Source organism: Lutjanus erythropterus, chromosome 10, assembly GCF_056507025.1.
Source record: "Lutjanus erythropterus isolate fLutEry1 chromosome 10, fLutEry1.hap2, whole genome shotgun sequence".
Classification (NCBI taxonomy): domain Eukaryota; kingdom Metazoa; phylum Chordata; class Actinopteri; order Lutjaniformes; family Lutjanidae; genus Lutjanus; species Lutjanus erythropterus.
In genome coordinates, this window is record NC_139326.1 from 38,630,235 (window position 1) to 38,656,241 (window position 26,007).

At 39.0% G+C, this 26,007-nt stretch overlaps 1 protein-coding gene across 1 annotated transcript in view; it reads right to left on the reverse strand.

The window, feature by feature from the left end:
* Nucleotides 1–26,007, reverse strand: part of LOC146320846 (whirlin-like) — a 176,023-nt gene that overhangs the window by 59,810 nt on the left and 90,206 nt on the right. Inside the window, exons 4-5 of the mRNA XM_084729256.1 lie at nucleotides 3,924–4,198; nucleotides 1,529–1,565 (exon numbers count right to left, since the gene is read on the reverse strand). Of these exons, the coding sequence (XP_084585382.1) occupies nucleotides 1,529–1,565; nucleotides 3,924–4,198 (312 nt within the window). The remainder of the gene's footprint in view (nucleotides 1–1,528; nucleotides 1,566–3,923; nucleotides 4,199–26,007) is intronic.

A 26,007-nucleotide genomic window follows, 5' to 3' on the forward strand; every position in this document is an offset into this window, starting at 1 on the left:
CAACAGTGACCCTAATAACTGAAGATACCTTTTAGGATGGTGATACTGTCCAAAAAGTTGCAGCAATGGCAGCTTGTTAACTTCTGGTTCTTCGTCAGATTTGTCTATTCTATAGCACAAACACTTAGCTTTGTTTATGGACGGAAGCCGGAGTGGTCCTCGGCTCCGGTGTGTGTATAATGTGTTTGTGTGTGTGTTGTGTGTAAATGGGTTGTAAATGGGTCCCTCTCTCTGACTGTGAGTGGTGGAGTAGGGGGTGAATAATCATTGAATAGTGCCCAATAAGCGTTGAATAGCATTTTGGCTTGAAATGTCCATCCCTATATAGTATATCATGTGTAATAATGCATAGTGTACATTCAGTTATATTATTTCACCAAAGTACATTTGCCAAAGAAGAGTCAAAGATACAAATACTGCCTACTCTCAGTATTAGAGTTTTCATACTTTTTCCTCACAAATGATCTTTGGCTGAGTACAGATCCTGGCTTCACTTTGGCCATTTGGCAAGTAGCTTAAGGAATTAACAATAATTACACCGAACAAAATCTGTTGCAGAGTTTTTGTCAGTTGAATGCGTCAGTGTTTAATGTGTAAATGTGATAATCTGAGGTATCATCTGTCTCTCTTCGATGGTCCCTCCTGTTCTGCAAGTCTCTTTAAAAAAATGAAGAGTTGTTATAACACTTTTCATTCTTTGGTTTTGAGAAGGATATCAAATCATTCCAAGTCAAAAGGCTTGCATCACCAGGGGTGGAAGTAACTAATTACTAATACTCAAATGACTGTAATTAAGTAGTTTTTTTGGGATACGAGATGTGATCTACTTAGTTACTTTTAAAATCATTGTTGACTACAGAGTACAATTTGAATTAATATCCAATCCTTTCATCTGCATTTTAGTAGCCAATCAGGTGATCTGATCACAAACAGACCAATGAAAACCAGGACGAATGGATGAAAAACAAAACAAGATGCTTCAGCATCACGCACTTAGTGTAAGGATTATAATGATTAATCAATGATCGATTAATTGCCATTAAGAATTTCACCAATTAAGAATGTATTCATGGATATTTAATCAATAAGGAAAATAACGTGTTTTGCATCTTATAGATTGTTAATTGATTGTTTGCGTTTTCAACTATTGATTCAGGAAAACTCTGCAAACCTAGTTTGGAGAGATGTGTGACATCAGTAGTTAAAAGTAACTAATACCCTGATAAGTTTTTGTGACAAACACTTTGTACTTTTACTTGAGTATATTTATAACACTTGTGCTTTTACTTGTAATTGAGTAATATTTTAGCAATCTACAGATTTTCAGTACTATTTCCACCACTCAGTGTCACAATATATTTCTGTCAAGTTATTTTTGATTTTGTCGAGTCCAAAGTTGTTACATTAATGACTTACATTAATACGAGCTGCACAGATGGAGGCTCAGCGTGTAGAATCTGTCAGTCAAGTCACCACCATACATGCAATTTAAAGAGTGAATAATATGTATTCAGACTGCCATTCTTACCTTTCCTAATACAGGTGTAGCTCTTGCTGAGGTTGGTCTGCAACAAAGAAGATGACAAAGCAGAGCATGTTTCAGAAACAGATGATCTCCAATTTTATTCTTTCTACATACAAGTCAAACAGAGGGCAACACATGACAGTAAAAGTATCGACATGAATACCTGAACGACTCACTAATTCTTATGCATGTACAACATTAAAAATACAACAACAACGTCGGAGCCTCGCCCAGCCGGAGGCAGCGTGAGCGTAATGAAGTGTGGAGCTGAGAACCACCTTGTACGATATCCAAGGCAGCAGCAGGCAGAGAAATTTATACCTCCCCAAATTCTCAATCAGGGCCAGCTCCATTAGGGCCGGAGACAGATGGATGAGGGAGAGAGAGGGGTGACAGAGGGGACTCTCCACACATTGCTTTGCTGTCAGACACAATGGAGCTGTCAAACATAATGCTCCTCTGCAGAGGCAGGGTTTCATGTCCTGGGCCTCCCAAACAGACCCACTCTCAGTAATGGAGCTGCCATTAGATGAGATTTTGCTCACAGGGCGACCATATGGCAACATTTCTGTTGTTACCGATTCAGTTTTAAATGAACTGAATGAGCCGACTGTGAGTTTCTTTTCGTCTCTACATATTAAATCAGGTATTGTCACAGATTCCACATTGATTGATTCATTTGTGATGCAGAATAATGGTGGAGTGATAATACATGAATTCAAATGTTTCAACAGACCGTCAGGCTGACCTGATTACGAATCAAAAAAACAAAAAAACAATTGAGTTCAGAGATTCATGGTCACTGACTGAGTGGTTTGTTCTTTTCCTAACACTGTAACAATACAACGCTGCCTCAGTTCAGAGTGAACTTTTACTTCAGTTCAGTTCTTGCCTGTTCAAACTGTTTTGTTCAGTTCGACACAAAACTAGACCTATAAAACCTCTGTTTGTAAGCTTGGTAGCTCAATAATCTCTATAAACAGATATCTGACTGCTAGGACTGCAATGGTTCAGATTCAGATTGTATCACGGTTTTGAGTCATGGATCGGATCATTTTTAGATCAGCAAAAAATGAAAAAAGACATTTACAAATGCACTTGGCTTTGATCTCTCTCTGTCTGTAGTTACCACCATAGTAATGTAGTGTGATGATAATAATAATAATGATAACAATAATAATAATATTAAAAAAAATATATAATAAAAGTTACACAACAAAAATAACAATAATATATTGTGTACTCTAAATAATATACTGTATTATACAGTACTGTCATAATTAACTCTACAGGGGATAATAATTACACTCTGTACAGTAAAATACACTTCTACACTCTGTAGTCTGGCTCAATGTCACGCCCACAGCACTATCTGATTGGTTAGAAGTCACAAGTAATAGGTAGGGGTGTAACAATTCACTCATGCATCCGATGTATCGAACTTTAACGTGTTAGATACGAGTGCATCAGTTCAGACGGCCTGTATCGGTAAAAAGCTGAACATGAATTGGAAACAAATCAATGCAGCACTATCATATCAATACATCTCATTAGGATGTACATATGAATCATTTTGGGCATCAGGGAGCTGCCGCTGTAACTTTCCTCCGTTTTCTCTCTCCTCCTGCCTCTGTCTGCTCCGCTCTCACTGGATGCCTGCTGCCGCGCTCACACAAAACAAGCGCTCCCTCCTCCCTCTCCTGTGTCTCCTCTTCATTTCCTCAAAACAAACGGCGCTGAAAACAGACTGCAAAAGAACTGACATTGTACCACGTCACACCACCAAACTTTCACAACATGCAAGTGTAGAATAAGTTTGGGTTTTATAAGAAAGATGAGAAACGCTGCTGCAGATCATTTATGTAAAACGTGTCAGACAGCAGAGAACAGAGACACGAGTCTGACCCCTACAGGATCTCATTTACACATGAGACTCATAATAAGATGTTAACACCACTTACTATATTTAGTTAAATTATCACTTTGTTTTGTCTTGCATTGCATCATATCATATCGTATCATGACAGAGCTGAATTGAATCGAACCAAACCAGTCTCAGTCAGTGAGATACACACCCCTAAATAGAATAGAATAAGAATAGAATAGAATAGGGAAAACAAATAAGATATATGTCACATATCACATATCAGAAACAAAACACATTAAAAAGCAGCTGTACAGTATTTTGGGGGTTGGACATTGATTGGATTTTGTTAAGATTAACATGGTGGTTTCCACAACTACCTTAAGAGTTCACTATTTGTTTTTTGTTGCAGAATTTGTATTTGAACCAGATCTGTAAACCACACAGGGGAACAAAGAAGCACAGCTCAGTTATCAGTTACACTGATTTCTCATCTCCAGTGCCTCTGGCAGCTCTAGTATTCATTCAGCTCACCTTGAACTGCAGGTGGTGACGCTGACAGCAGGGTGGATGCCGGCGTTGATGTTGGGGTTGACGACAGAGCCCTGGTTAGCTGTAGCGTTGGTCTCGGCTATGGTCTGACTGCAGATCCACTTGGTCTCATCCACCACGGTGCGCGCATGAGGCAGACGACCCACATCCCTCACCTTCATCAGCAGGTGGCGTCCTGTTTTCAGGATGTGAACTGCCTCGTCGTGGGAGATGGTGACAAAGCTCTGGCCGTTCACCTCCAGGATCTGGTCCCCCACCTGCAACAGACCAGTTTCATTATAAAGAAGCACAACATGCTCATCTTCTCTGTGTAGGTGGACACGGACACTGGGGCATGAGAGGTAAATTCTGGATGACAGCAAATATTATCCTTTTTTTATATATCCAAAGATCTTATAAAAAGTCACTTGTAGCCCAGAATGATGTATGGTGTTACCAGTGAATCAGTATAAATAGCCCTGACTCATTGCTAAGTGTGATGTAGGAGGCCCTCCTGCTGGGTGAGCTCTTTAACCTGCAAACCCTGCTGCCCTGGCGCTTTGCTTTATCTGGAAAAACATTAGATCTGTGCTCTTTGGTTGCAGAATAAAATCTTCCTTTAAGAGGGTGCAGGGCATGTGTTATCGCTGAAACACTGGATCGCATCCAAAAGACAGTGTGTCCATTTGAAGGTGGACTTTCCACCACCATTAATACAAGGCACTGACCGTCTGGAGTTTGGCTTGCTGTGGTATAAAGTCAGACCATTTGTCCACATTTGAGGCCCTGAGACAACAGGCCTGCTAGTCTGCAGCTGGAAGGAGACGATGAGACATGTTCCTGTATCCACTACCACCTCAGGATAATAAGAAGGTTATGATTGTTGAGTTTAGTGCTAAGGCTGCACAATTAATCATAATAAAAAAAGCAATATGGCCAAGTGCCAAGTCCAAGTCACAGAACCAGAACCAAATCACAATTTTTTTGAAAAATGCTAAAGTTTTATCAAAATCGAGGGTCAAAGGGTGTCGTACACTGAACAGATTTTAAAGTCCCATGAGGAAAATTGTGATTTGCAATATTGGGCTATATCAATAAGAGGTGACACTTCATAATAACCATCATTAATAACTGGTAAATTAATAGTTAATTACACTTAAAGGTTGTGTAAAGCAACAATAAAGTAAAGTGTAAAAAATAAGGTCTGAAAATCATGAAAAAATGTGCGGTTCTCTCTGTTCTGAAACTGGGGATGTGTCTGCTGTCTCAGTGACAAACACCACTACGACTGGAAAACCACCTGAAACATGGACGCTCTGTCCAGTAGCTTTATTGACCATGTCCAGACATGTTTGAGCCACCTGAGCCAGAGGACGGTGACAGGATGTCGTTGTTTTTTTCTTTCTGTGTCAAGTTGTTGGAACTGAAGTGAGCTGAAGTGAACTGCTGGACTGATTTGGACTGAGAGAGTCACTGAAGGTATGTTTGTTACTGACTGTTAGGGAGAGTGAGGTGGTGTCGTTCATGTGTCAGTTCTTGGGGATGATATAGTGTTGGGGAACCTTGGCTCCAACACGTCAACTGAGCCATGAACACAGAACTCATTAACAACAGTTTAACGATCAAACTATTTTCTAACATTATAATGTGTTGAGAAGAAAAACTTATTTTTTCCTTTACTTTAAACACAATAAAATGATAATTTATAGTATTTAATTAATCTAATATGATCAGATCTATAATCATGTAATCAGCATGTAATTGTTCCTATCAGCTAAAACACAAAATGACAATAAAATAAAATAAAACATAACATAATAATTAGTAAACATTATTATCATATCATTTCATTGTTAACAGTAAAATAATCAAATTTAATTAGCTATCAATTTATCACTTAATAATTGTTATAAAGTTTTCCCAAATAAAATGACTTGATTTAACTTGTTTTAAAGCACTTTTCCCCCTCTTCCTGTGGAAGGTCGATCTGGTGGTCCAAAAGATGGTCTCTTTTGAAAGGGAACATTTTGAGGTTTTTCAGATGATCAGAGACACTGTTAGTATTACTGACACTGAGTAATAGATGTGTGAACACAGTGGAGTACAAAGGTTTTATTTCTGGGATGTATTAGCTAGGAAACACAATGCAACCAGAACAATTAGTCTTACCTCGTCCCAAGTTCAAATGTGATCAGGAAATTAAATGAAAATGAAATTTTGCACATTTTTTGTATTATTATTATTTTTTTTTTAAATGGCCATTTTGAAACCCCTAAAAAAACCCTGCCTGTCTGTGAAACAGATAAAGGAGGAACATGAGGTCATTTGAAATGATGCAACAGCAGTTTGTGGGGATTTCCTGATGTAACTGTGAGTTTTACACTAAATATTTTACTGGAATGGATCAAATGGACTGCTGTCAATACAACAAGACCATTTTTGTTTTATTAATCAGTGAGGTAAAATGAGGCTTCAAATGTGAGTTGCCTGAATTTTGTATTTGTTTACTTGACATCAGTTGCATCAAACACAAGAATCTAAAAGATATGAAGCTTGAGTAACCACTGTTAAACATAGCAGTTGTGTTCTGTTGGAATGCTTAACACTCAGATGACCAGCAGGCTTGCTCTTGGAGCTTAAGCAACATGTCTTTTCAGAAACTCTGCCTCTGTGTGATCCACACACCTCACTGTCAGCAGTTTTCATGCAGGCATTTCTTTGGCAGAACAAGAAACAAAAAGATATCTGTTCATTTCTTTAAGCTTCTTAAGGACAATTTTGCCTTAATTTGTCAAAAGTTCCATAATAATGGGTTCTGTGACACTTGCATGGGTGCTCCAGTTTCAAAAAACATTTATTCTAGGTTAATTCTCCAGTCACTGCCCCTGAGTACAGGGCTGGCTCAGATCTGAAGTTCTGTCCAGCGTCTGCCCACTGCTCCTAATATTAAGGCAACAAAGAGACAAGTTTTGGCACCACTTCAGGAATAATCTCCAGCTATGCTAACATTCCTGAAAACACACATCGCATGACCATTCACATACACTGGGCCTGTGCGTCGGTGTAAACAGGAAGCAAACCAGATATCGGGATGAAGAAGATAAGGCAGGGAAACGTGGCTGCTCTTCCCTGAATCCTCCTGGATAATACTATTTTTATTAAAACATTATCAATAAAGTTCTGTTCTGTCTTTCTTTGCCATCATTGTATTTAGTGTCTGAAGTAAACTCTCAAACATTGGGGCATCAATCATCAGTCCGTTATTTACACACGCACACATGCACACACACTGCATCTGGTCTGCTTGAAGGTGAGGCAATAAAAGTCCCCCAATGTGTTTTTATCTCAAAAGCTTTTATTATGAAGCAGCAAAGTCAGTTCTTCAGTTCACCAGTTTCATCTGCACCAACTTAACTCAAATCTTATCAGCTGAGGGTGAATAAAGTAGATGGAGTACAATCAGCGACACAGAAGAGAGAGAAACTAAACTTCAAACCACAGAGACTGGCAGACAGACCTTTAGAAGCTACAGAAGTACTGGGAGATGAACACACTGACACTTAAAAAACATCTTTCTCACTGGGTTCCTGCACAGACATGAGTTGAGTCTCTGCTCTCCGGCGCACACAGAAAGGTAAATTCTCCTCTATGTTGCTGGTTACCAAGGTGATGAGTCCCCATCTAGTATATGATTGGTTTCTTGAAAAAGTTGAAGATTTCTGACTCGAAACGCTCGGAGTGGCTGCACAAAAAAGGCGGAGTGTTTTGTACGTTGTATAATTATATATGTGACAATTAAGTTTGTTTCTATCTTTACATAATAACCTTTAAACATAAAGTGATTCAAATAGTGTGAGAGGAAACGAGACCTTTGCTCCTGCTCTTCACTCTGTTTTCAAGCTTCAGGAAATGTAGCCCTTGATGGGAGACTTTGGCCAGTCAAAGCTCGGTAAGACAGTTGAGTGAGACAGTTTAGTCTCATTCTCACAACATAAGCATCTGATGACCTGGGAACGAGACTCAACAATAAACACCTTTCTCCACAACTGGCTTCCTCACTGTCATGCACTGGAACTGAAACCTGGTTTCTTTTGTTGTCAAGTCGCCAAAAATCATGGAAAAATCCAGGCCAAAAGTAAATCTAGGTCCACCCCCACTATCACAGTAACACAACACACACATCCTCAGTGAATATTAGTCTTCTCTCTGAGGTTGAGTATGCACCTCTATGCGTGCCGTGCATCCCAATCCCCAATTCAGACAATGTTTTTTTTCATTGTCACAACCTGAGGCCACAGATTTAATACCAAACAAGGACTGTGAAATCCAAGGTCGTCCCAACTTTCCCAACTCGTCGAGTTGTCTGCAGGTTGTAACGCACATACACACACAGACATAAACACTTATGATGCTGCACTGAAGCTCATTATCTCCCTTCAGACAGCAAGACAATAGGTGAGGTCCTGGCTTTTCTCAACAGTGCGTCAGAGGAGAATATCACAGATAAGACAATGAGATGAACGTTATTCACTGAAAGAAGGCGAGAGATGAAAAAACAATCATGTCTGTTTCATAATCACTGTCTTTCCATTTCATAATCTATAATATTTGAGTCTTACCATGAGAAATCATTTTACCAGTATTTAAAGAAAAAAAAATTAAGCGCTGGACACATTGAATTGATGATGGTTTAATGAGAGGAAATATCAAAAACTAATTCTATTAACATTTTCTGAGCAGGTTCATGATTCTCAGTGATCCACTGCTGCGCTGGTTCCCAACCCGGGGTCCGGGCCCCCTATAGGGGAGTGGCAAACATTATAGGGGGTCCCCAAGGTAGCTGAATTTTGATTTTGATAAAATATCTAAATGCAATTATTTTGACTTACATTGCAATTGGTGATATGCTCTGCAGTATTAAATGTAATGATTATTTTATTTTTATTTTTATTTTTTATTTTATTCTTATTTTGACTGAAAAACATGTTAAACTGATAGTTCACCCAAAAATGAAATTTCACCCAATATCTACTCACCCCTGTGCTGATGTGAGGATGGGTGAAGATCTCCAGTTCACAAAACACTCCTGGAGCTTCAGTGGAAAACAGCGTTGCAGCCAAATCCAGTACAATTGAAGTGAATGGTGACATGTTTTAAAATGTACCATGTTTTTATCCTAAATGTCAACTTTAGCCTCTCAGACCTGATCCTCGTTCACACAACTGAAGCAGGTACACAAGCTCTCACTGAAGCGGCGCAACATGAGATATACAAGATCTCACGATACCTTCACATCTGTGTTTACATGCTACCTGGAAGAGACTCAGACAACAAAGAGAGATCTGCTCAGAAATAGGGACTTGTTACGCACACAGTTGACTTCAAACTGAACAAAGAAGAAAATGTCAGACAACTTTGACATAGAAGAGGAACATCTTTTTTTTGCTGCAGTTGCATCGCAAGGTCTGCGAGGCTATAGTTGACATTTAGGCTAAATGGTGTCTTTTTGGGTCAAATTTTAATGTTGTGACTTACGGACACTTGGATTACACCACACAAGCAGTATGGAGACATTTTGGGGTTTTTTTGTGTTCTTTTTTTACATTTTAAAACTGGTCACCATTCACTTCAATTGTACTGGATTTGGCTGCAACTCTGTTTTCTGCTGAAGGAGTGTTTTGTGAACTGGAGATCTTCACCCATCCTCACAGGGGTGAGTAGATATTAAGTGACATTTCATTTTTGGGAGGACTATCGCTTTAAGTTAACAATTGAAAAAATGGGCATTTTGACTTTCTGTCTTATCAGTGTTACAGTCTATTGCTATACAATTATTAAAAGTGAAACACATTTGTTGAGTAAAATATATCTGTACATTGGGCCTCATTGCAAGAACCACTCACATGAACAGATTTGTTCTTAAGTGATGCATACAAGTGATTTAAGAGAAGTTGTGACATTCACACATAAAGCCTCTCCTTATTCATTTGATGATGTATTATTACCTGCTGTCAGGTGTGCTGGCTGTATATGTTCACATGCAGGTTTATGAACTTGCTGTCCAGGGAAACATGATCCTGTTATTCTGTCTCTGTGATGAAAACTTCCCCATGGCCCTCTCCACCTGTTGCAGTTATTGATCGCCCTGCTGTGGGGAGATGTCATTTTCATATCAAGACACTTGTTATTTATTTTCAGTGACAACACTGAACAACACTCAGGTAACACGGCATTAACAACACTTGCTTTTCCTGTTTCTTTGCTCTAGCAGGTCTTTTAATTCCACTGCTGACGCTGTTACAATGACAGATTTTCCTTTACGGTTCTCTGAAAGCAGGACGTCAAACAAACTCCAAACTCGTGAAGTTCTTTGACTCTTTGATGCCATTTTCATGAATGAACACTTCCTGACATATAGAGCAGGAAGCACAGCCATATATGGTATTGTTGGGGCATTATTTATACTAATTTACTAGTCTCATGCATGTGCAGTCAAACACGCACAGGTGGATCATTTACACAGTTTTCTGAAGTCACGCACGTTTGCTGAATCTGACGCGGCGTGTTTGTACGAACCTTTTGTGTGAAGAAAAGTAAGAGAGATTTAAGATGAGAATATGAAAATGTTCTTGCATGAGGCCCAGTGTTTTTATTTATACACAATGTTATTTCTGACATAATACAGCTTATCACTTCAAGATGAAATACATCAGCTCTGCATATGTCCCTCCAGCCTCTGTAGGTAATGGATTAGGAAGTACTTTTCTCCTTCTGCAATGAGAATTAGTCAGACAATTCTGTTGATTTTCTGAAAGTCTTAATACGTATTCTGAAAGGCCATACTCAAAGCTTAGGCGAATGTCATGGCACACACTTTTTGCAGGTTTTCTTTAAGAGCATTCACGGTGTTGCCCTCGGTTCCAGTGGAATGTGGCACAAGTAGCTGTGTGCGGAATGATAAAGGGGAGCTTTAGTGACAAACTCTCCTACTTTCTGACCTCCACACAACTGGCTGCTTCACCCTGTGAAGGTTGCTGGATCATCGGTTTTCGGAAAGTTAAAAAATCGCCAGAGTCCTCCCAACTCCACTGTTGGAGGGGAAGAGTGTGTGTGTGGAGGGAGTTTCAGATGGCGTTTTTGTTTGAAGCATACTGGCTCTTCCAGTTTGTCCGGAGGGTGCTCTTTGCCACGGGTCATTAAATTCAACAGAGTTCTTCCCTCAGGAACAACAGTGTGCTCAGCAGAGTCCAAGGCAAACTGGCTGTTAGATCAGGAGACATCACAGTTTGGAGTTTGACATTTTGTCCTGAGTGTGGCACTGGAGAAAAGCTGTTGAGTTATTTAAAATGGCTCAGCAAGGCAGCGGTACACAACCTTTTGCCTTGGATCCCTTTCTACTTGTTTCCAGTCCAGACACCAAAAGAATAATGATTAATCCCCGTTTTTTTTAAATGAACATCACTTATGATTGTTTCAATTCCTTGAACCTTCACATTTGGTAAATGTCTCTTTCCTGGTATGAGCTTTGTATTTTTTCTTTGAACAACCAAACAGAGGAGGCTTATACACACCATCCTCACCAAAAGTCAAATAATGAGTCAGTATCACAGAGATTGAGAAGCCTACTAAGTAACGAACTACAGTATTATAGTACGAGGACAAAAAATTATCTTTTTATGCAGTTTTGTATACAGAACTTTGTATAAATTGTCATTTTCGGTCTCGTGCAAATCTAATTTTGACAGCCTCCAAGCAGACAAAGCCTTGGAGTCGGGCTGCACAATTAATTGAAATTTCATTGAAATTGCAACATGTCTTTCTGCAATTTTCAAATCACAGGAGGTACAATATTTGTTAAGGGCAAAATGTTAGATTAAAGAATGTCTTACTAATCAGAGTCTACAGACTTAAAAATCAATCATCTTCATTTGATACAAATTCCTGCAAACAAAAAAAAAAAAGTTTTAAAAAAGCATTTTAAAGCAATGGTTCACCCAAAAATGAAATTTCATTCAATATCTACTCTCCCCTGTGCCGATGTAAGGAGCTTCAGTGGAAAACAGCGTTGCAGCCAAATCCAGCACAATTGAAGTGAATGGTGACCAGTTTTAAAATGTAAAAAAAGAACCCAAAATGTCTGCATACAGCTCGTGTGGTGTAATCCAAGTGTCCGTAAGTCACGACATTAAAATTTGACCCAAAAAGATCTTGCGATGCAACCGCAGCAAAAAAAGATGTTCCTCTTCTATGTCAAAGTCGTCTGACATTTTCTTCTTTGTTCAAAGTTTGAAGTCAACTGTGCGCGTAACTATTTCTCTTAAAAAACCCAAAATCTCTCCATACAGTTTGTGTGGTGCTCGTCTGCTATTTTGTTATTTCAAAGCTCTCTATCAGTCCTCTGTACTCCTCTGACAGCATGTTTCTCACTGGAAATTATTCAATCACACATGTAAAAAATACACTTAGTACCTTTTAGTTTTCATCAAAGTTGCAGTTCAATACATTGGTAAGTTCCATATTAAATTCCTTCAAAGTCTTCACTACATTCAGTACATTACATGAGCCTGGACAGACAACTGTGATGCAGTGATTCTATTTTCTGACTTCTCTGTTTTATATGACCACGACTTCTCACTCTTCTTAACCAGCCAGTAGGGGCTGCAAGAGATCAACAACTGCTTCTGTTTAAAATCTTGTTTCATATATGGATAACATATGTGGAGGTCATGTTAATGTTGGCAGATCTTTGCAAATCTCCTCTGGTTGCATTTTGCAGTTGTGGTGACATTGCAGTAGGTGCTTCACTATCTGTTGCCTGGCAGGGACCTGCGCTCTACTGAGTGACCTCTTCTAGTTAAGATTGGATCAAGCTCCTCCAGAGTCACAGAGGACATTATACCACATTATTTCACAGAACTCGTGACGAGTAAACTGGCCTTTATGAGTCCAACTGGTGCCCTACTTAATGAGGATTGGACGCTTCAGGGGACAGCGTGAAAAATATAGAGGTCATAGCTTACCTAATTTGTTTTCATGCCTGCATTACTAATGTTGACCTCTATGTTCTTCTGATACACAATACTGTTTTTAGCTCCTGTAAAGATGATTATTTCTGTGGATACAATCATTTCCCAGAAGCAATTTAGCCCAATGAGATACAACCTGATTTAGCAGTGAAGAGTTGTCTTCTATCAGTTAGAGGTCAACAGAGTTTATGTTAGACATAATAAACATATAATTAGGCCTGCTTTTATAAAGACTGGGATAGAGGAGGATCCAGGAGGATGCAGGAGAACACTGGGGAGCGCTGAAAGCAGCAGAAAAACAGCCTCCTCTGTATTACAGCAGGACGAGTAAGAGGCAGAAATTAGTTATTGACTTCTCTCCTTCACCTCCCTGCACCACCATGATTATGTGAAGCAGATGCAGCTTCAATGAAAATCCATAACTGAGCCCTCTGTGGAGGAGAGAGACCTTGGTTTACATATTTTGTTCACAACCAGGGACATGAATCTAAAATATTTTCCAGGGGCTCAAGATATAGATATATAACTTCACCTTCTGGCTGAAATATGTTATAAACAATATTGTACAGATAATATGTTAAGAACAAATGTTCAGACCAGGCAGATATATTATCCCCTCAAACTGCACGTCTTCCAATCTGCTATCCACTATTTGTACTGCAGTACTCATTTTCCACTCACAATTACTATATATTATCCTTTAAACATGTGAAGTGAAATAGATTGTTAAATTAAAATTTCTAAAATGATTACAACTGTGGTGCTATTTTCTGTTAACCTATTAATGATATTTTCCATTATGTGTTAGCATCAAGTGAACAGACCATGTGCAAGTTTTTCCATTAGGTTGTAGCTGTTATGCTAACTATACTGGGAGAGGCTTCAGCATTACGCTATACTATATAGTTAACTGAATGCTGATTGAATGATTATTAAAATTTGAAGACCTGTTTAACTATAAGGGTCACAAAGAGCACTAATAGATGTAAGATATGTTTAAATAATACTTATTAAGCATTAGTTCATGTTAATTATGGTTATGTAATGCCTATTCAGCAATATTACATGTTACACATGATTAAGTAATATTTATTTAGTATTACTTTGTTATTGTACTTTAATGTTTATTCCGCATACTTATGCATTTATGAAGCGTTACTTATGGGATATGTGGATTCAACTTTACAGTTAGGGTCACAAATGGCATTAGTACATGGTTGAGTATGGTTGATTAATGCTTATTTAGCATTAATTCATAGTTAATTATGGTTAAGTTAAGAAGTGCTACTTAAAAGATACATGTTTTTAAACTTTATAATATTAATATTCACATACTAAAGTAATAAAGCATTGATACCTCATTAATTATGTTATATAATGCTTATTCAGCATTAATACATGGTTAAGTAATGCTTATTCAGTATTCTTATACGTTTATGAAGTGTTACATAAGGGATAAATGTTTTCAACTTAACAATAATGGTCACCAATAATTTTTACATGATATGTATGGTTTAGCAATATTTATTCAGCTTGAATACCTCATTAATTATGGTTATATAGAGTTTTTTCAGCATCCATATACATTTATTAAGTGCTACTGGGATACATGTGTTCAACTTAACAATAAGGGTCACCTTTAATATATGTTAGGTATGGTTAATATTCTGCATTAATACCCCATTAATAATGGTTATGTAACATTTAGTCAGCATTAATACATGGTTAATTAAGGTTAAGTCATGCTAATTCAACATCCTTGCACATTTCTTAAGTGTTACTTAAGGGACATACATTTTCAACTTTACAATATGGTTCACAGAGAGCATTGGCTCTGGCTGAAATTAGCTGCTGTACAAACAATATTGTAAATAATTCTTACAGTCAAAATGATATGGAACGGTCATATGTCAAGAAACGGCGTGTTACTCATTGCTGCACTCAGTTGACATTCATGACCAGAGCGATATATTCTCCCCTCCAACTGCCGTCTTCCACTCTCACCTTCTCCATGCTATAATAATTTACAAGTTGAGTTTTATTGATCATTCATGATGAAGTGTGAAATAAAGTGCGTGTGCACAGGGTTCTGGAAGTGCAATGTATTTGTCCTTTTCACACAGAGAGGGCAAACTGCTATTTTGAGCAGCAGGAGCAGTTTGCTGCCCTGCGGTGGCCTGCAGGTGGGCGCAGAGGGAAGAGAAGAGACGCTCTTAATGACTGGGGGACCATCCAACAGGAGGTGTTAAAGCAACTTACCATGGTCAGACTAATCTGTCTGAGGATCATTTCTGGGGCACTTCCATGCATCCTCACATCCTTCACTGCAGCGGAGATTGCAGTTTGCAAAACTAGCAGTCAGTGACTGATTTAACCATTGCTGCAGTCTTAATTTAATCTTGACCTAAACATGTTGACAGAAAATCAGAAACATCTTATATGAACGATTTTTGTATGATATTTTTGTAAGACTTCTTGCCAAATCCCCACATTTTCTCCCAATTCACTGATAATGTTTTTGGTACCATAAGAAAATAAGGCTTTTCATTTTTTCAACAAATTAAGTTGGGCATTGGCAGGTGGCAGCACAAATCTCAGACATATTTTAGTGGATGTTTGCTCACCACCCGAACACCAAGCTGTTTTTCCTTCCAGGGAAGACTTGCACCTCGACAAATGCATCTCATTCCCGGCTGGTGTGCCTGCATGTGGCATCCGAACTCGGCACCTCATCCAGTATAGAGCAGCCTGACGAGTATTCAACTTAGAAGTTCTGTCACACTACACCGGTTCCCTGCATAAAGATGGATATTCCATTTCATTGCTGGAGGGGGGAGGCAATAAACAGAATAAAATCCCAGGAGAATTTCCTGAAGGGGACAGCAAAGATGCTGGTGTTAACCCTAACCCTAACCTTCAGAACACTGTCTATCAGCATGAATGTACTGCTGTCGATGTGAAAAAGCTTCATGGTAAATTTGTTATGCCTTGGTCACACTGATTTTCAAACCCTCTGTCTTGCCATCAGGAATCTGGAAGTCATTGAGGATTGCACACTACATGACTGATGAGTTACAGGATCATCCACCAGGAGGAATTCCCAATGAGTCTGTCTGCGCTGGGCTCACCAGACATTGTGAAAAATTCAGGACAGTCCAGATTTACAAGTGCTTGTCCCGGATCTCAAATCCTGTCTTTTCTGTCCCAAAAATAGACTGTTGTGAAAATATTCTGATCAAATCACTGATGAATCATGAAGGCTATAATTCCGTTAATTATTAAAAATGTTGTGTTCATTTTTGTAAAATATGTGAGAGTATTAAGTATTAACTACTCCCTGAGACTCCGTGATTGGAATCATTAGTCAGAGACCCCCGTGGTCAACTGAGATTCTTCCAGTCCAGCATTTGTGTTTTTTCCCTTTGTCAGCCAGTGTGCATTACAGTCACAGGATAAAACAGATAGAAGCTTACAAAAATGCACAGGGAGAACATTTCAACAAGAGAATCATAAATATATTTTTATATTAGCAGGTGTAGTTATTGAAAATATCCTCAGGACCACATGTGCTGTCAGCTGACTGATGAGAGGGGGTGAAAGGAACGGTTGGTAAACAAGTTTCAGCTCTTGTTTTTCAGCTGCGTCATTGTACACGGAGCAATGCAACAGCATGACAGGCTGTAAACTTTAAAAACCAAGTCTCTAAATCACCACAAAGCACAAAACCAAATGTGATGGAAGCAGAGAGAAGTGATAGAAACGCAGAGCAGCGTGACGTGCTGTCAGACACCTCATCCGTGCAGGCGCACCTCCAGAGCATGCAGGTGACATTTTCTTGTTCGCTTGTTGTTTGCACTTTTTTTTTGTCGCTGACAGGCTCATATCAATTCTGTTGGTGTCAAAAGACTTAATGGAAAGGATCACGGCAGTGAGAGACCTTATTTTAAGATATGTCCTGTTTAACCAGAAACAGCTGTTTAATTGCTCTCACCAAACTTACGAGAATCACTTTGCATCATCATGAGCTACAGAAACACACAAAAATCATCTTGGTTAATCTTTCCACTGGCCCAACAACCACCAGTTCTGGTTTGGTCCAAGTAAATGCTTAATTCATGGTGTGAAGGAGTGCAGAGCGTGCAGCGCAGGTGATGCTGGACAGTGGCTGCAGCCTCAGGAGAGAAGCTCTGCAGGTCCACTGATTTAATAACTGAACTATAGGAGGACACACTATTTTACTTCCTCTGGCTGTGTGAAAATCTGGTATTTCCACATCACAGATAACAAGAAAGGCATTGAAATATCTAACCGGTAACACATATCAGGGTAACTTGCCATTTTCAGCATGTAGGTTGCAAGCTTATAGGTTGTTGTTGTTTGATGGTACGGTGGCTGACAAGGGCAAACGCGCTGCATATACAAAAACAAGTTACATACAGAAATGAGTTGCACATACAGAAACGTGCTACATATAAGAAAACAAATGCAAAAGGAAAACGCTGCATATCCGGTCATACAATGGAAGTGCTCCAGGCCTCTAGTGGCAGTGCTGAGCTTCCACCCAAGAGACAGACAACGGACGAATCAACATTTGGTATGGACCAGATGAGGGAGTGAGTGAGAAGAAGAGAGTTATGGTTGGAGGAAAGTTGGAGTTGGGAGAGGCCACTTTATTTTTCCTTTTTCTTTATGTTTTTTCTCTTTCATGATACTGTAAAAGATTAAGGCCAAATGTTAAAAAAAAAACAAGAAAGAAAGAAAAATGATTGGATGACTGGATATGTAGTGTTTTTCTTTTGCATTTGTTTTCCTATATGCAGGGCACTTCTGTATATGCCACACGTTTGCCCTTGTCGGCCACCGTACGATGGGGATTTCAGAAACGGTAACATGCAGCAGATGAAGAAAAAATATTTGCCCAATAGCAGGCTTAAATCCTCAGTCTACATCCGCTGAGTCAGATTAGTCTGTCACAAAAACACATGAGTGACAAATTAATTAACTGATTAATTAATCCATTCATTCATTCATTATTAATTAACTAATACTGAAGCATCAGCATGCAGCATGTTACTGTTGTGCCTGCTAGAGATGGGGCTACTTTACACTACTTTATAACTTTAAAACTGCTACTGCCGTTTTGTCACTTATTTTTTCCTCTTTTTTTTTCTATTTTTGGGCTTTCCTGGCTGCTGCTCCGGTGCTCTTCCATCTCTCCTTCTCGACCATACTTGCCAGCCTTGAGACCTTAAAAACAGGGAGGATTTCAATATCAAAAATTTCAGCTTCAGAGACTTTGTTTTTTGCATTCCGGTGACTTTTAAAGAGTGAAAATAACAGAATAAGTACAATACAACCTGGCTTGTGGAGTAACAGCTTATATGTAACGGGATTCCATAATCTGAATAAAAAATAAAGGTAACTATATTACCATTACAATTACAGATAAAAATGTGGTGATCAGATTACAGATACATTTCATAATAAATTGGGATTACTACCATGCACAGTGTACACAGCTGCCATTTCATTATCATGGCCTCTAGTGAAAAAATGCTGCACTGGGTGGAAATTTTGCCACTTTTTGCCTGTAAATGAATGAATCAATAAATAAATTGCACACAACAAAGGAAAGAACAGCTGGACAAACTAATAAACCTAACAACAAACATAAAACACTTAGAGCTGCAACAATCAATCTGTTATAGAATAGAGAACAGAGAAAAATGGTCAACAGATTAATCAATGATGAAAATATCACTGCAGGACAGACTTGAAAAATAAACCTATTTCTCAACAGACAAGACTGTGACAGGATTAATTAATCAATCGCTTTGAGTGATTTTTTTTTTAAGGAAAGTCTTAAATGTGAATATTTCCTGGTTTCTTTCCTCCTCTCTAACAGTAAACTGAATATCTTTGAGGAAAAAACAAGACATTTGAGGACATCATTTTCAAGTTTTTCAACATTTTCAGACATTTTATGGACCAAACAGCTAATCGGTTAATTGAGAAAATAACTGACCAGTTGGTCATTGATGAAAATAATTATTAGTTGCAGCCTTAAAAACAGTATATTTGGCTTAAAAAAATTGCACATATTTTATACTGAGGTAATCCAAAAGTAATGGAAAGTAATTATTGTTACATTACTTTTATATTGTGATACTTGGATTACATTTTTAATAGGTTAGGGTTAGTAAGTTAGTTAGATTAGGGTAAGTAACTGTATCAGAATACATTTTAAAGTATTCTATCACAGTTACTAACCCTGGGAATATAGGGAGGGTTGGCAAGGATGCTCTTGATTCCTCTCCTCCCTTCAGCCTCTGTCTGACCTCTTTGTATGGGTCCCTGACTCATCCCTGACAGAACCAGATGTTAAACCAGCTTGATATCTTTCAGACATCGGTGAGCTCACGGATCACGTCTTTGAACAGTTCACACATAGCAATTAAGCACCTATTTACAAATGCCAAGCAAGTGGCCATTTGCCTCTGATCTGGAGGCTTTTGAAGACAAGTGGATAATCAGGGCTATAATCCTGTAGTGTGAACCCGGCATTAGATACATCAGCGTTACACATACTGACCGGCTGTAATCCACTGCTGAGTAAAGGGCCAATATTGACTCATATATCTGTCTGAGCTCTGTTCCTCCAACTCTGGTGCTGATTTTATGGAAACAGAAGCCCCTCTGCTCTGCTGCCTGTCAAAGACACATTCCAGTGCATTGGACATGAAGTGACCCCCGGCAAGACAGGGGCTGACACTCATTAAAAATCGTAGCATGAGATACTGGGATGGAGTACACACACACACACACACACACACACACACACACACACAGACTGAAAAAAGCGAGGTCATGACTACAAGTTGTCTGTCCCGAGAGGCAGAATTCAAGAAATACTGTAATATTAGAGTAACAAAAGGTTTCTTATCCAAACCAGCATGTGAGATAGAATTCAACAATACAAACACTGACATAAATCTGCTCGTCTTCATATTTCTCATCTGGTGCCAGCAGCCTCTCCAAGGTTAGAAAACAGCCTCTAATTGAATGGATTTAGAGCAGATTTATATCACTTTCTAATGGATATGGCTGAGCGTTTCACTCTCTTAAAGTAATGAATGGCCAACACCAAGTGTCACCATGTTGCACAAATATAAATGAGTAATATGACTTTCAGCCAGGCCTATTCACACAGAGCTGCTATGATGGATCTACTACTTTCACAGCAGTGCTGAGTTCAGGGATATTTAACATCACAATTTCAAACTGTGTACAAGGGTGCACTGCTGCTTTCAGCTTTCTACCAGCAAAACTATAAATCTTAACAAGTCCTTTCATCTGGAATTCTGTCCAAAAAAAGATGCTTGTTAATTCTAGATTAACTGCACCTTCCTTTAAAGGTCCATTGTGTAAGATTAATGTGGATTTATTGCTAGAATATGGTAGAAATTAAATATAATATTCTTAAGTATGTTTTCTTTCACATATAATCACCTGAAATTAAGAATTATTTAATTTTTTGTTATCTTAGAATGTGCCCTTAATTTCTACAGAGGGCACAGGTCCTCTTCCATGGAGGCCACCATGGGCTGCAGTAGCCCAGAACAGACAAACCAAACACAAACACTGGCACTAAAGAGGGCCTTTCAAATTTTTGAGTTCTGCAGCCACAGTAGATTCTTCTACACATTTGGAAGGGGAGGGTGAGGTGAGTGGCATTCAGTTGGTTGCAAACTACAACTTGCACCTAGTAGTGATTTTGCATATTACAAATACCCCTGTGGAAGAGGACCAGCACCTTTTTTTTTTATTTGGATACTTTTTATTGAGTATTTTCAGCTTAAGGTAAAACAGGTAGGCAACAAACAGGTAAAGAAGACAAATAAACATACAGAAATGTGGGGGCTCCTCTGATGACCATATTGTGATGTATCATGTCCGGTGTCTTTAACTGTCCTGTTTAATTTGTAGCGTCCTCTATTCTTTCAATGAAGGCAGTCCACTTCTCCCATTTCCTGTCAAAGACTGGGCTTTTGGACCTCAGACAGAAGGTCATCCACTCCATTGCATGGATTTCTTTAATTTTGTCCATCCACTGATTGATATTTGGAGGTTCTGATTTATACCAGTTCTTTGTGTTCTTTGTTTTTTTTTTTACATGCCATTAACAGTATTTTACACAAATATCAGTCTTTCTTACTAATCACTTGACCAGCACCTTTTATATTATCATTATATTATATTCCATTTTTGCCAAATTCACTCCAAAAATATCCCCATAAATCTTACACATTGGCCCTGGGAAACAGGAACTTTATATTATTCTGGCTAGTTGTGTTTGGCACTTTGACCTATAGGTGGTGTTAGATGACTTGGAGTGTCCAGCAAGTTCATTTCATTAGATTTTCATACATCATTATCTGTGTAAACAGGATTGAATTTTAGCTTGGCAGTAGCACTATACAAAGACGGGAGGACAGACAGGAGGGGGTTACCAAAAACATTCAGGATTAAAGCTAAAACACACCGCTGCCAAACAGAGCATGTGAAAACAGCAGTCCCTTTCATTTTCTATGTACAAGCCACACAAACAGCAGCAGCGGCAGCCAGGTGTACCTGAACACGCTGCCCCGTGACACTTCACACCATTGTCCTAGTCTTGGCATCGCTGCTCCTGAAGAACGCTCTTTTCTCCTGAGAAACAGCTGTTTTGTACTAGAATACAATGTCGGCCCAACCACAGACCTTATTTACTAGTTTGTCCCTTGCATCTCAACTGTTCCACTTGTGCCTGTTGTACGAGGCATAAATTTGAATAAATAAATGCATAAATTCTGCTCACTCCCTGCCTGCAGTCTGCATTGAAGCTCCCCTATAGTAGCACTTCTCCAGCTTTGTTTCCGTAGCAGCTGGACTTCATCTCCTCACATCTGTCTCTCTTATGTGTACAACAATGGAGAAACTAGTTGTTAAGGCAGAGACATGTCCTGAGCAGTGTACAGTTAGCTGTGTATAGTTGTGTGCCTGATATGTCCCATATGCCACAAGCCTGCTCCAGCTGTGTTTAGCCTTCAGAGATGTTCTGAAAACATTTTTCCTTACAAATACATACAGTGTATACCTGAACTTTGCATATCTGCCCATACTGACACCAGTGTTAATAAATTAATGGTACTGGATCAGGGTGTAGACACCTGATACCTGATCCAGCATTTTAGGCTGTATTGGAAGCCTTTCTGATTCTGACATTGGAACCAGAACAACCCTACTGAATCAAGAACTCTACTGCGGCAATAGAGAGGACAGAGATACCATGAATCAGCACTTACTGCTAGTTGCCACTAAATCCACCACAGTGGTCCATTAAGGTCTGAATATACTCCCAAACTGATGTGCAGACAGAAAAATGCAGACATCACGGCTGCATAGCAGGTCTGTTAATATTATATTCTGAAGTCCACTTGGAGGACGCCCTCAACATGTGCTAACAGTAGTCCATTGTGTTGGAGCGTTGGAGGCAACAGTCCATTGAACAGAGGTGGCAAAAGTACACACATTCTGTACTCAAGTAGAAGTACAGATACTTGTGTAAAAAAGGGACTCTGGTAAAAGTTTAAGTACTGATTCAACTTCTTTACTCAAGTAAAAGTGAAAAAGTTCAGGCTCTGAGATGTTCTCAAAGTATAAAAGTAAAAAATGATCCTCTGATGGACATTTCTACTGGTTGTTCCTGTGCAACTTTTCTCTGTAGTTGTTTCCCGCTCTGTTTTGACTTGTTAGGTCTTTTTTGTCTTGACATGTTATTTTCGTCTTGTTAAGTCTGTTACATAGTTTTTCATCTTGTTATGTCTTGTGTGTCATGTTGCATCTTGTTCTGTTGTCTCTTTGTCTTCTTACATATTTAATGTTTTTTCTTTGTCTTGTTACATCTTATACATAGTTTTTTTTTGCTTTCATCTTGTTGTCATTATATATTTTTTGTATGTTTTTGTCTTGTTATGTCTTTTACATTGGTTTTCATTTTTGTCTTGTTACGTCTTTCACATAATTTTTCGTCTTCTTGTGTCTTTTTCATCTTTTTTTCTGGTTACTTTTTTGTTGTTTCCATGTCGTTATGTTATTTACGTTTTGATTCATCTGTCGTGCTTGATATGTACTGACTGAAACACCAAGAAATTGTCTTTTCTGCTAATATTGTCCCAATCATTCAGGTTGGAATCAGTCTTGGCAGTGGAAAGGCAGTGCACAATGATGAGTAACAAGCTTGTTTTGGAAATGTTAAGAGAAGAAAGTGCAGATATTTGTGTTAAAATCTAGAGAGGAAAAGCAAAAAGAAGTCATAAAAATAAATACTTAAGTAAAGTATTGATTACAAAAAAATTTCCTCATGTAAAGTAATAAAAAAAAGGATTTGCACAGTTACTTTCCATCTGTACCTACAAAAGTTTCTCAGCGCTGCACAAAGCCACTTCTTGAATGCACACTGCCGCAGGTAGTAAGTTTAGCCCTTTGCTAACTTTAAAGGGGATAAAGTGATATGATTGTGCATATTTTCCAAGTTTTTTCGGACTGAATCAATCAAGTTGTGATAGTGAAACGAATTATTTCACCAGGGTGGTGACGATCCCTGGGGATTTTGGACACAACAAATGGGAGGTATGCAGATGTCCGCACAGAGATGAAGCGTACACCCTTTAATGATGACATTGATGACTGACAGCCATGATGACATTCACTTGGACCGTAGCAGAAACTCCCATCCTCATGGATGCGGAAAGTATGATTTGAGCTTTACATTGATTAACAGTGATGATCACCTGCTGCAGCGTCTAACGAACCCTCCATCTTTTTTAGTGCCATGGCACCAGCAGGGAGGGAGGGAGCAGTGGACGTAAACAGTGGAAGAGCGATGGTTTTCCAGGAAATGATATACAGCCTCTTCCTCCGCCTGCTGCTCCCACTCTAATGGCAGGATCACTCAATCTGATGCACCAAGACCACCACACACACACACACGCTGTAAAAATGGACAGCAGCTCTTGTCCACTAACAATGAATGGCTGCGGACCGGCCGTGAATGGAAGCACATCTGTGAGACCTGGAGCGGTGAAGAGAAAAAAAATCCACTATATTTCTTTTTATATGTGCCTCTCTCCTCTCTTCTCTTTCACCTTCTCTCTCCTTTTCTCCTGCTTTCACAATTTTGTCTCAGAGCATGCCAAAAGCTCCTGTTCTGCAGCATGACCAGCCAATACCCCTCGATAAAAAAGTACCTCTTCATCTCTCTCTGTCAAAGAAGCTGAGAAATGTCACACCGCACCTTTCAAGGGACAACATTTGAATTTTTAGAAGGCCTTTCAAGCTCTGCTTTTTTCATCTCCTTCCTCTCATTTTTTTCCAAGGTGTCCCAATTGGTTTGGACTAGTGAGGAATCAAACCGTAGTAAATAAATAAATAAAAGTTGATGTTTTATTTTTATCCCCAAGTAGGACACAGTGTGATATTATCACGAAAGCCATATTGAGGTTTCAGCCATATTGTTTACAGGTAGGAAACACTGGCGTCTGTTCTTCTCGCCCCAGGCAGGTGGAAAAATAGCACAGAGCGAGAGTGGCCTGCTTGTTGAGGCAGAAAGCTGACCTGAAAGCACACAGCGGAGATTTAGCACGGCTAATAAAGCATTTCTGCAGGCCTGTCATGGCAGTGAAGCCGAGTGCCTGACGGAGGCTGTGAGGCAGGTAGCAGATGTTAGCGACGCTAACAGGTTTAGCAATCTAATAGGGAGCAGGTGGCAGGAATGCTAACAGGTTCATCAGAATCAGGTGGCAGATGTTAGCGATGACAGCTGGCACGGTGCCATTAACAACTCATTTAATCCATGACTGAGACTTAAAAGACCAACCCAGAGTTTGTCAGTGTGTCAGGGTGTTCTGCCGCAAAGCAAATGTTGGTACTTTACATTGCTGATGATCTTCATCCTCATTTAATAATGTAATCACTTCCGTGTGTGTGTGTGTGTGTGTGAGAGTGGGTGAGTGTGAGAGTGTGTGCGTGATCACTTGGCCTACAACATGTCTGGAGCTAATCTCAAACAGTACAGGACCGATCAGCTCAATTTTTTTGCGTGAACATTCACGACTGTATGTCAAAGGACCTCTGTGATACAGAAAACTTTTTTTAAATGACTTTTATGTCTTCATGTTTTTATAATCAGAGGCATTATGTTTTCAGGTCATCACATCTTTGTGAACGCAAAATCCAAGAACAGTTTGAGGAAATTTCTTCAAACTTCAAACTGGTTAGATTTTGTTGATCAGAGGTCAAAGTCACAGTGACCTCACTAAACACATTTTTGGCCATAACTGAAGTTTTAATATGCTAATTATGACAAAATTACACATAAATATCTAATTGTATAAAATGATGAGATGATTTTATATCCAAAAAGTCAAAGGGCAATTTCACTGTGACATCATAATGTTCAGCTCTCTATCAGTCCTCTGTCCTCCTGTAAAAAATAGTCTCTGAGTGAAGACAGAAATCTCCCCTGGTTGTACCTGGTAGTTGTGGTGGCATTGCAGTAGGTGCTTCATCATCTGCTGCCTGGCAAGCATCTACACCCACATTGTCTTATATGCTTTTGAAAGTGTTTTTCTACATTTTATTTCCACAAAATTCTATTTTCATGCCTTAAGTAGGTAGGTAAGGTCCCAGAGACAATCACATTTATTTTTTTGTATATTTTGTGATGCAGTGAAAAGTTTCCAAATCAGTATCACTTATCACAGCCTACAATTGCATCAACTGCCTCAAAGCAGAAATCAAACTTTGACGACAAAATCAGCATAAGTGATGCTAATTGTGATAGATTTTCATATTGCAAGCTAGTTTCAATCCCTGCACATTTTCATATATTGCCAAAATCAAGTTTTATGATCCAGGCTACAGTCTACTAGACAGACAGTTCTTTTGCCCAGATCTCTGTGTTCTCCAGAGGATGATCTGAAATTGCAGAAATCCCATGATTTTCTCAGTTAGCTTCCTTA